Source organism: Pogoniulus pusillus, chromosome Z, assembly GCF_015220805.1.
Source record: "Pogoniulus pusillus isolate bPogPus1 chromosome Z, bPogPus1.pri, whole genome shotgun sequence".
In the NCBI taxonomy this organism is placed as follows: domain Eukaryota; kingdom Metazoa; phylum Chordata; class Aves; order Piciformes; family Lybiidae; genus Pogoniulus; species Pogoniulus pusillus.
Genome location: NC_087309.1, coordinates 81,945,225 through 81,957,960, shown reverse-complemented (window position 1 = coordinate 81,957,960; position 12,736 = coordinate 81,945,225). Strand labels below are relative to the sequence as shown.

Sequence of the window (12,736 nt, the reverse complement as noted above, 5' to 3'; positions counted from 1 at the left end):
AAACCTGAAGGTGGAAGAAAGCAAGGCAGACTTAAAGTACATTCCAAGTAATTTATAATAGTTTAAACACTTGTCTACTTACTCGAATCAGGCATAATGCGAAGGTCACCTTCTTTATAATCATCTAAAAGCTGGTACATATACAAGACAGGATCTTTCTCATAGGTAATATAAAACCATGTGTTCATAATAGGAGCTCGAGCCAAAACCATCCCCCTCCATTCATCTTTTGAGCCATCCTCTGTCTCAAACATATGTTCCACAGCTTTACCAATCATAGTGTCTGCCAGGTGGGCATCACTAATTCGAGATGAAGCTGAAACGACAGCATTTCTTATATTCATTCAAAAGCACAGATATATGTCTTTGTGAAAAATAAGCTTTACCCTAATTCACAAACTTGGCTGGATGTCAGTCAGTTCATATTCAAAGTGAACTGTCCATTTGAGATGGTTCACTAATGAAGAAATGTAGAAATTCAGAATGTTGTGAAAGCACACGTAATTATATGCCCAATGATTAAACAATCCTAATGCAAGGTAAAAGACCTATCAAGGCCACAGTATTAAGGACTGTATTTTAGTGTGACACCGGACAGAGAGAAATAAGCAGCAGATAACAACAGAAGAGGAAAACTCTATATAGTTATTAATGAAACTTTTGAGTTTGGCTCTCCCCAAAGCCACTGTAGAGATTGCTTCCAATTGCATTATCATCAGAAGGAGCAAAAGCTTACTCTCTTTATGAAGTAGTTATTACTTGGGTAAACACTGAGCTTTGAGAAACCTGCAGTTTAACAATTTGTTTAATTCTGAAAAATCAGAAAGTCTTCTTACTAAGTTACTGTATTTAGAAAATGTGTTTCACACCCATTACTAGAAATACGTAACTAAAAATTTGATGTTACTACTGTCAGACAAGACAGACAAGATAGGTTACAGCTTAAATTTTAACAGAACTATCAATGTTAATGTTACACGTGGTTCTTGAGGACAAGCCTATACGAAACCTACAGAATGTATTTGGATATTGCTTAAAGGCAGAAGACAGCACTGCACTAATACCATCAAACATTTCTGGAATCAAGATGTGGTGGTTTGTGGCCCAGGTTCCCTTAAGGAAACGATGGAGTTCTCCAGGAGGACCAGAGAGGTCCAGGAGGTGGACCAAAGATAACGTGATGTTGTTATTCCATCCCATAACTCTGCTATAAGTGGGCAGCAAAGCTGAATCCTTCTCTTTTCTTCCTGCCTTTGGCTCTCTGGAAGGAGTCCTTATCTGATGACCCATGAGGGAATAAATCTGCCTGTGGCCTTCAAGGCCATAGTGAATTTCTTGCTGTGCAATCAAGGCCTGTTTGGGTCCAACAAGAGACACTGTGGGGAAAAAAAATAAGCATTGGGGATTTTGCGGTTTAGCTTGGTTCAGGGGAAGGTTTTGGGGGAGTTCTCATGCATCCTGTATCTGTATTAGGTGTGAAGAATTCATGTATCCTGTATTTTCCTCTACATACTTAAATATAATTTTCTGTATTCCTCTCCAATTGAGCAAGAGTGGTGTTATTTTACTTTCTTCGGGAGTAAAATAACTTTGTTTCTGTCTGCTCTTTAAACCTAGACACAAGAATATTTAAATAGAGCATTCAGATTACCTGCCATGTGACAAAAATAAAACTGACTGATAATCTGACCCTGTAAGTGTTATTTTGGGCAAGTCTGAAGAGATTAGTGGAGAACACTGAATGCAAATGTGTACATAAGTAAATTTTGGAAGAAATTCTAAACACTTACCAACTCTGTCTGGAAGAACTTCAAGTGCTGAAACTCTTTCATCTTTGTGCAATTCTAGTCCATACACACAGTCAAATCCATCATACTTTATAAGATAGAGAGAGGGGTTTACAGGAACTTGATCAAGAACTGTGCCCTTCCACTGTGTTACAGGTCCGCTTCCTTCTTTCCATCCATGCTGTATTCTGCAGCCTACAATATTTCTTCGCGGCTGAGAAATAGGTTTGCTTGGTCCCACATTGTTTCTATGCTTTCTGTACATAGACACAAACATAGTATTAAAACAAACACACATATTTGAAATTCTACTCCAGACAAGAGCTGGATGCTTTAAGATAGCAATATAACTTTATATTTTAGTGTATCTTATTCAGATTAGGGTATAAAACATAAGAACATTGCATTTAACATGTTTTATAAAGTGCGTTTCATAAAAGTAATGTCTAAAAGTATATTGGTTAGGCTGAATGAACTACATAAACTCTTGCTACACTGAGCACCAGAAGTAAAACTCACCTGATAGGTCTCAAAGCACAACGTTACCTGGCAGTGTAACTACTACCTTGCTGCTTTCTGCAGAACAGTAAACAAGTTCTGTCCCAGGAGGAAGAAATCAGTGAAAACATTACCAGAGACTAACTAAAATTCTTCCAAGGAATTTGTTTTCCTTAGCCTGTGTTTTCACCTGAAGGAAATTTATCTTCCTTCTCTATTTTCATCTTTAACTCCCCAGTATTTTTCAAGACACACCATAGCAACATTTCTACAGCATTTCTTTTCAGTATAGTGAAAGAATGGCAATGGCAATAGAAGGCCATATTCTTTAATGTAGAAAATAGATTAAATATTTTTTTTTGTCCTTCCTCTATTTTGATCGAATTTGCACAGAAATTCCCTCTCATGAATTAACAGCTGTTCTGATCAACAGCCGTGTAAGCTATTTGGCAGCTTAAAAAAAAAAACCCGCACTGAAAGTGTTTTACAAGTTTTGTTATACCCAGTTATTTAAAAAAAAAAACCACAAAGCAATAAACAAACAAATTGTAGATTTTGAATACAAATGAATAAACACACACTATGGAACACTGTGACAGTATACTGGTGATAAGAAATTACATCTATGCCAGCATGTTAAAATGCACATTTTAATTCCTAAAAATATTACCTAATCAAAATTCTCATGAACATCAACTAGTTGTAAAAATAAAACTTTATTTTTACCATGCTACATGTCACTTAAACGGCAGTAAAATATGCACATCACCAACACGCTTAAAACAAGATCTAGAAGAGCGTATTGGTCACAGAAATCAATACTTCTCCTAGTCTGTTAAAGATAGTGACAAACAGAAAGGTCTCCAGGGTGCTTCTCAGAGAAATGCTCTCAGAAATACACTCAGAGAAGCTGAGTATGATCTGAAGAAGATAACAACCATACTACTGAAATCCTCCAAGCAGTCTTTCAGAATAACACTCTTACTATGTATCATCAGCATTAAGCATTGCAGTGTCATAACCGTAACAATTGAAAACAAGGCTTACAACTCTTTCGACAGCTTGTTCCACCTCTAGACTTGTACTGACCATGAACACTTTAGCACTGGGTTGTGTCTAATTTCATTTTTTTACCATGTGAGCTTTTGTAGCAAGATCAAAGTGCATTTTTTTTTTTGGTATTTCTAACTTTGGTAACACATTATTACTGGAACTATAAGCACTTTCAGTTAAGCTCCCTCAAAGCTGTTTTTTTTTTTAAGTGAAGAAAAGCACACGTTTTCAAATTCTGACTCTCACTCATGATACACATTTTATGCACACACACATATATTATTTATAATTGTAATGGTTTACTACTATGAAATGAGATCAAAGGTGATTCTCAGCATAATAAAAAATAATTTGTTCTGCACGCAGTTGATTTATGAAGATTAGAAGTTAAAATAGGTAAAACAGTATCAGTTTCAAGTAGTTTGTGTAGGCTGTTAAGACAAAAATAACTAACCATTCATACTCAACCTCACAGCCTGTTTAAATTACAACAGAAAAGCTTCACAGATTTTTTTTTAAAATAGGATGGAAAAAGAGCAGTTGAACCTCAGAAGTAAAAGGCATTACAAATTTAACTACAAGTCAAGTACTCTCTAGGTGTACTTGCAGTTCAGACTTTTGTTTGCAAGTTGTACTGCTGAACAGCCATTCACTCTCACTTGCAGTGGTTCACACTGTAAAAGGTTTTCAAACTAGTACATTACCAAGGAAAATCTACTTCTTCCATCTGATCATGTGCTAAGAAAAAGCACAGGTTTCTAGCTATCAGTAAATAAATATATTTCCACGTTAGACAACCAAGTAACCAACTCAAACCTTTCCTCTCTTCAACAGCATTATTTCTGTGATACACCAAGAAATACAAATGTGCATAAGCTTATATTACTCTATAAGCGGAAGGCCCAGCACTATTTTTTCTTTCTTGAAGACTAGGTAACAATTTTCCAAGGTAGGTAAAACATGGAGCCAGGAAAATGAGAAAACTGTAAGTTCTGTAAATAGCTCAACATCAGACACATCCTCATTATAAATGGCCCTTCAATCCCCAAAGTTTTCAGATCCTCTTCCTTATCTCGAGGGCAGTAAACTAGTAAGTGAAACCCAGTTTTGTAACAACTTTTTCTTTATTGGAACCAGACACATTATAAAGTTCCTAAAGACTACATAGGTAGAAAGAAATCTTCCCAGATTTGAAAATTGTGTTTATATGGTCCTCACATAAACTGTACAGGACTGATACTAGAATAAGTAAATAAATGAAGCAACCATTCCTTCAAGGCTGAGTTTAGAAGACAAGATAGCATTTATAAAAAGGAGCATGGTAATTCCTTATGTGCCCATTTACATCCAGTCATTGGTGTTTTTTTTTTTTTTTGGTGGTGGTGGGGTTGGTGGGGTTTTTTTTTGTTCCTAACCCACTTCCCTGTGTGTCTCCCTGCCCCTCTATTTTTTCTCCACTTCTGATCACCTCATTTCAGAAAAGCACTATAATGTAGATGGGGGGAAAAAGCCATAAGGGTGAGAGAAAAACCCATAGATGTGCCAAAAAAAAAAAAAAAAAGCACAACTAAAAACAAGAAGGAAAACTATAAAACAGTATAACAGTATAAAGGCAGTACAGCAGCAATGACCAGTACAATTTCAAGTCTTTCACACTTCTAAGCAGAAGTTACTAAAATTAGGACTCAAAACTTTTCTCAGTTGTGGTCTCATTACAGACCATTATTAACAGGAGAATAGTGGAGATAGAATCGTTAACTACTTTTCACAATATTCTGAGGCATGTTAGTTAAGGCAGAAATTTTGAAGTATATTTGTACTCCCTCAAAAGCTGGATTTCATCTTTCTATGCTGCAGGAACCAAGAATACAAGTTACCTTCAAGAAGAATCAGAATTTCAAAATGTTTAAGTTCACATACAGTAGAAGTTGCAGATGACACTCACAATTCAGTCTTTGAATTACCAAACATAACAAATCTGAAGAGCCTACGAAGAAAGATTTGTTTTATATTGCTTTTTTGTACTCTGTGAGCCATGGGTGGAAAGAATGAGATCTGGGAGATTACTGACTGACCTGATGCCAGGGGGATCAGCTTCCTACTGTGTGAGATCACTACTACCCATACACAGAGCACTTGGAAGAACTGCTTTGTAAGCACAGGATTAAGTTCAAAAATGCTCAACAGTTAACTACTATTTAGTAAAGAAGAGTTTGACATAGTTACACTGCTCATTCTATCACAACTTCAATTACTGAAGCATGCTCTGCTCCATAGCCTGGCTCCATTCCTGTCACAAACCTTTTGAAGGTAGTTTAAAATCTCCTTGGTGGCCTTCGAATGCCAGTAGGCACATTCCTTTTTTAATCCTTTCCTTTCAAATGAAAAGCAGCTAATTAACTAATTATATCAATGATCAAATGTTCATTACTAACTCACTGTCTACTGCAAAGGCTCAGACTAGTATCAGCATGTCATTCATGTGGCCAGTATCACATGGTCATTTCTAGCCTATCTATAGTAATCTACAAAACCAAACCATTTTCTACTACTCTGCCTCATTCTCAGACAAGTAGTGAAGAGTGAACACAAAATTAATCTTGGTTTGGTAAAGAACAAATTTAAAAAACTTCAAACCAAACCAAAAGATCTCATACAACCATTTTACTAAATAAAAACCTGAAAGAGCCTAAATTAACATAAACCAAAGCTGTATGCTGAAGTCAAATGCCTGAAAATCATGTCACTCAGGCTCAAAACCTCTTACACCTCATAAAAGCCTTTATGCTAACAAATTTACAGCCTACTTACGTATTTAAATGAAGTGTATATCAACACAATAATAAAGACAAATCTAGCCACCCTCAAGTACAAAAGGCAACCCACCTCTGATAGTCTTCCCATCATACACTCCTTTCTCTGAGCGGTTGAAAAAGAACAAGAGAAATTAAGTTTTAACCAACTCTACCTGACCCTAAATAAGCAGATGTTTCTCTTTGCCTTCTATGTAGATGGAAAAGAATGAGTAATGATGAGCTGGTGGACGGGACTAGAGTAATTTCACAACAGGTCTTGCCTCTGTGAAACAGTTAACACTTATCAGTAATCAACTATGTTAACTGCGGAAAATACACCTGCCCAAACTGCGTTTTTCGGATGCACCACTATATGACTTTGCAATTAAATATAACAAGTAGCACTTCAGCAATTTTCACACTTACCCAGATTACATTTCTCCCATCTGAGGTGCAGTCAGACATAGTATCTTGTTGTTTGACACCATGATCAATTATGCCCAGAACATTACCTGTATTTTCACACAGGTACTCAGCAATGTTTAGCTGCTACTATTTTTAAATGTAGGGAAAATTACGTGTCTTGAATGTGTAGGATAAGCAGGTATCCTTCACACACAAATAGCAGCATCCTTACAGATGCGTATCAGTATATTCTTCATTTAGGAAAATGGAAAACCCCTTCCAAATCTGCAGTTACAGTGAATACAAGATTAGGCATTTCTAGATTACTTCCAGACTGAGTTACCAGCATGCATGCTTTACAGGTTTTACTGACATAGTGACAAAGTGTAAACTCTGTGCCACAGAACAGAGATCCTACAGCACACATGACTGATTTCCAGCTTGCGACTCCTCTCTAAGTTCTAGAAAGAATTACAGCATTGTATTCAAGTATAACTTAACATTAACAGTTAAAATTACATTTAAAACTTTGTATGACATTCTTTCACGCCATCCTTCTGAAAGTTAAATTCTGACTCTACACATATACATATAAGTATTGTTCCACAGGATTTTCAACAACGGAGTGGAACAACACATAGATTTCTAGAAGAGCATTTCCAGTTCCTAAGAGCTATACTTTCGTAAACTTACTTGTGGGAAGTTCTTTTCTTCATCATGCTGGCAGACACTCCTGCATGACCTGAAATATAAATGATTCTGGATTACTGAAAAATAAAGTGTGTACACAATGCCACGAATGTCATCTTACACTAAATTCTTCCTTTTGAATGTCAAAATGCAAACCAAACATTTCCTGTTTAGATTGATCAATGAACTGCCACAATGGAGAAAGGCTCTCTGCAGAAACACATACAGGCTGCATGTTCATGAAGCTGTAGTGGGTTGACCTCGGTTGGATGCCAGGTGCTTATTAGCTAGACAGAAAATAAAAGGAAGGCTCAGGGGTTGAAATAAGGACAGGAAGGTAACTCAGCAATTATCATGACCATCTAAGTATTTGGCTTGGGGAAAATAAATTCATTAACAATGAAATCAGACTAGGAAAATGAGAAAGAATCCGCCCCTACACCTTAAAACACTGTCTCCTCATCCCTCCCTTTTTCACAGGCCTAATTTCACTCCTGAATTCCCTGTCTCCTCCCTGCCAGCATCACAGGGGGATGATGCTAACAAGATATATTAAATAGTATATCCATAATCCTTGCAATCTTCAGCAGAGATTTTGAAATCAAGATAGTTAAAGAAGCCAACGTCAGCAGCTCATGTACAAAGAACAGTAAGACAGTTTTAGTAGTTGCACTGTTCAAACACACCCATGCACCTTCCCTTACCAGATCACCAAACCAGACTGCCTGATCCCCTTTCAGTTACCAAAAAATGACAATGCTCAGATAAAATGGCAGTTACACAACAGTGTTGCAGAACGGTTAACGGAAAATGGACATGACTTAGAGGTGGGCAAGCAGGATGAGTATATAGAACTAGATTAAGGCTGTGCTAGGCCACACTGAAACAAAGACATATTGAATAAACAAAGGCAGCATTTAATATAATTAGCTAGGGAGGCGCTGTCCTTGACGAGTCAGCGGACAACTCAAGCAGAGCAGGATACAGCTAACTCTGAATAAGATAAGAAGTAGCATGCTGCTTGCAGCTGCACGTAGCAAGTAGGTGCACCATGCAAATGGGGTATTTAGAGATTCAGCCATTTAGCTTCTTGCATGTATGCATATATTATCTGTAACACATATAAGCACGCGTCTACTAAATAAGTTGTCACTCGCTTTTGATCCACAGTGGATTGTGCGGTGTCCTTGCATATTTGAGATTAGCCCTTCTCCGCGAGATCTGCCTCACCACACAACAGAAGTGTTTAAAAATGCCTTTATCCCATTTATTATCAAAAGCATCTAAAACAAAGTAATGCTTTAAAATAACTGCTAGAACAATTACTAATATTATTTATTAAAAAAAAAAACAAACCCAAGAAAAGACAGTTTTTATACCTCAGGAAACTATTTCCATGTCTGAAGACTATATACTACTTATGCTGTAACCCTCAAAATTGCATCAGTAAGACGTACACACTTCTGTTTAACAGCAGCATGTGAAAGACCATTTCTGCAATAGGAGCTTACACTGAAGTCCAAAGGTGGCACAAAAAGCATTGGTAGTAAAAGTATAAAAAAGTAAGCTGAAAAGCGTTTCATAGAGGAGTAGCTATGGACCTCTATTAGGAACATTTTGAACATTTTTTTCCTTGGAAAGTATAATCTGACCCAGGCCAAGAAAAAACATTTATTTCACACAGCCTGGTTCGGCAAGAGAGCAGGACCCAGGCTAGCTCAGCTGAAACGCGCTTTCTCGAAGCCTTTTTTCTCCTCCATTTTGAGGCTCTCTCGATCTGAGGAGCCCAGAGGGAGGCAGGGAGCGGCCGGCAGGCGCTAAGTGCTCGCAGGAAGGTGAGTCAGAGGGCGGTGCCTGGCGAGCGGCAGATTCAAACGAGCAGCTCACTGCTGTCTCTGCTGAGCGCAGCGCAGCGCCGCTGACAGAAAAAAAAAAATCACCACACCTAACAACTGGCATCGGACCTTCAGGATAGCAGACATGGTTCGAACTAGGTCCAAGCTGTATAATACTTGGAAAACCGTGGGCACCCAAACAGAGCCCACCTGTAGGAATGCAGGTGTCCAGACGTCTGGATGTGAGGAGTGCTGGAGCCTGGCACTCGACACAGGCAATGGCTGCATTAGGTGTGAGCAGATTGATTGTCTGCTTAACCTGGTGGCTGAACTCAAGGGAGAGGTGGAACGACTGAAGGCTGAAAGGGAATGTAAAAGAGAGCAACATGCTCTGCAGTCCCCCTTGCCAGAGGGAGATGAACAGAGCAACCAAGAAGAATGGATGCAGGTGCCTGCCAGAAGGGGCAAGGGAAAACCCTTCCAGCCATCTTCACATCCCCAGCTGCCCTTACATAACAGATATAGGGCACTAGAGGTTGAGGATGAGGTGATCCTGGAGCAGGCAGAAGCATCACCAGCTGGGAGGGCAACCGAGACAAATCAGTTGCCCCCTCGCATCAGAACAAGTACCCAGAAGAAAAAGAGGAGGGTAATTGTTATTGGTGATTCCCTTCTGCAGGGAACAGAGGGCCCCATATGCTGGCCAGACCCCTTCCACAGGGAGCTCTGCTGCCTCCCTGGAGCCCGGGTCAGGGATGTTACCAGGAGGCTGCCACTGTAGTGCAGCCCTCTGATTACTATCCCTTATTAGTTATACAGGCAGCCAATGATGAGATTAATAACAGAGGGCTAAAAGCCATCAAAAGGGACTTTAAGACACTGGGGAAAGCAGTTGAGGGAGCAGAGGCACAGGTAATCTTTTCCTCTATACCCTTAGTCACAGGCTGGAATACAGAGAAGAACAGGAAAGCATATTTGATGAACAAGTGGCTCAGAGGTTGGTGCATCCAACATAACTTTGGATTCTTTGATATTGGGGAACTTCATCTTGCCACAGGTCTGCAATCAGCAGATGGGATACAACTGTCGCAGAAGGGGAGAAGGACCCTGGCACATTAAGCTGGCTGGGCTTGTTGAGAGGGCTTTAAACTAGAATGGAAGGGGGAGGGGGTTAAACATGACAGCACCAGAGATAAATCAAAGGGAATTGAGGATGGTAGGCTAGAGCTAGGAGTAAAAGCAGCAGCCCAGCTGAAGTGCATGTACACTAATGCACGCAGTATGGGTAACAAACAAGAGGAACTGGAAGCTCTGGTGCTGGAGGAAAACTATGATATTGTCGCCATCACTGAAACGTGGTGGGATAGCTCACATGATTGGTGTGCTGTAATCAATGGCTACAGACTCTTCAGGAGACACAGGCAAGGGAGAAAGGGCGGGGGAGTGGCTCTGTATATTAGGGATGCTCTGGATGTCGTGGAGGTAGAAATCAAAGATGTTCAAGTTGAGTCATTATGGGTGAGACTTAAGGCGAAGGCCATCAAGCCTGATATCCTGGTTGGGGTCTGTTACAGACCACCCAACCAGGAAGAAGAGGTTGATTTATTGCTCTTTAAGCAACTGGAGGCTGCCTCAAGATCACCTGCCCTTGTTCTGGTGGGCGACCTTAACCTACCAGACATCTGCTGGGACTTAAATACTGCAGAGAAGAAGCAGTCTAGAAGGTTTCTGCAATGTGTGGAAGACAACTTCCTATCCCAGCTGTTACGTGAGCCTACCAGGGGGGCAGCCCTGCTTGACCTGCTGCTCACAAATAGAGAGGGGCTGGTAGGGGATGTGGTGGTTGGAGGCTGCCTGGGGTCCAGTGACCATGAAATTATAGAGTTTTCAATACATGGAGAAACCAGGAGGGGCATCAACAGAACCTCCACACTGGACTTCCGAAGGGCAGACTTCAGCCTATTTAAGGAACTAACTCAGAAAGTTCCTTGGGAAATAGCCCTTAGAAACAAAGGGGTCCAGGAAGGTTGGACCTACTTCAAGAAAGACCTCCTGAAGGCACAGGAGCAGGCAGTGCCACTGAGCCGGAAGATGAGCCGACGAGGGAGGCAGCCAGGCTGGATGGGCAGGGAGCTGCTGAAGGAATTAAAGATAAAAAAGAGAGTGTATCACCTTTGGAAAAGAGGGGAGGTGTCCCAGGAGAAGTTCAAAGAAGTTGCTAGGTCTTGTAGAGGAAAAATTAGAGAGGCAAAAGCCCACTTGGAGCTCAGGCTGGCCACGGCTGTCAAGGAAAATAAAAAGTGTTTCTTTAAATATATGAATGGCAAGAGAAGGGCCAAGGACAACCTCCAGTCCTTACTAGATAGAGAGGGGAACATAGTGACAAAGGATGAGGAAAAGGCAGAGGTGCTTAACACCTTCTTTGCCTCAATCTTCAATAGTGGGACAGGTTGTCTCCAGGACAGCTGGACTCCTGAAGTGGTGGATGGAGTCAGGGACCAGTACAGTCCCCCTCTAATCCATGGGGAAGCAGTAAGGGACCTGCTGCATCATTTGGATCCTCACAAGTCCATGGGACCGGATGGGATCCACCCTAAGGTGCTGAGAGAGCTGGCAGCTGAGCTGGCCAAGCCACTCTCCATCATTTATCAGCAGTCCTGGCTCACTGGAGAGGTCCCTGAAGACTGGAAGCTGGCCAATGTGATACCCATTCACAAGAAGGGTTGTAAGGAGGAGCCAGAAAACTACAGACCTATGAGCCTGACCTCAGTGCCAGGCAAGGTCATGGAACAGGTCATCTTGGGTGCCATCACAAAGCACCTACAGGATGGCCAAGGGATCAGGCCCAGCCAGCATGGGTTTAGGAAGGGCAGGTCCTGCCTCACCAACCTGATCTCCTTTTATGATCAGGTTACCCACCTGGAGAATATGGGGCAGACTGTGGATGTAGTCTACTTGGACTTCAGCAAAGCCTTTGATACTGTCTGCCACAAGAAGCTCCTAGCCAAGCTGGCAGCTCATGGTTTGGACAGATTCACTCTGTGCTGGATCAAGAACTGGCTGGATGGCAGAGCTCAGAGAGTGGTGGTGAATGGTGCCACATCCAGTTGGCAGCCAGTCACTAGTGGTGTTCCCCAAGGATCAGTGCTGGGCCCAGTCCTGTTCAATATCTTTATTGATGACCTGGACGTGGGGATTGAGTCCAGCATCAGTAAGTTTGCAGATGACACAAAGCTAGGAGCAGGTCTTGATCTGCTGGAAGGTAGGAGAGCCCTGCAGAGGGACCTGGACAGGCTGGATGGGTGGGCAGAGGCCAATGGGATGAGATTTAACAAGGCCAAGTGCAGGGTTCTGCACTTTGGCCACAACAACCCCAAGCAGCGCTACAGGCTGGGGACTGAGTGGCTGGAGAGCAGCCAGGAGGAAAGGGACCTGGGGGTACTGATAGATAGTAAGCTGAAGATGAGCCAGCAGTGTGCCCAGGTGGCCAAGAGAGCCAATGGCATCCTGGCCCGCATCAGCAACAGTGTGGCCAGCAGGACAAGGGAGGTTATTCTTCCCCTGTACTCAGCACTGGTCAGGCCACACCTTGAGTACTGTGTCCAGTTCTGGGCCCCTCAATTCAAGAAAGATGTTGAGGTGCTGGAAGGTGACCAGAGAAGGGCAACAAAGC

General features: G+C 41.3%; 1 protein-coding gene across 5 annotated transcripts in view; it reads right to left on the bottom strand.

Annotated features, from left to right (window-relative positions):
• Positions 1–12,736, bottom strand: part of SPIN1 (spindlin 1) — a 63,784-nt gene that overhangs the window by 5,707 nt on the left and 45,341 nt on the right. For all 5 annotated transcript variants that reach the window (XM_064176823.1, XM_064176824.1, XM_064176820.1 and 2 more), the window contains 3 exons: positions 7,232–7,280; positions 1,791–2,044; positions 83–316 (listed from right to left, as the gene is read on the bottom strand). In XM_064176823.1, the coding sequence (XP_064032893.1) occupies positions 83–316; positions 1,791–2,044; positions 7,232–7,280 (537 nt within the window). The remainder of the gene's footprint in view (positions 1–82; positions 317–1,790; positions 2,045–7,231; positions 7,281–12,736) is intronic.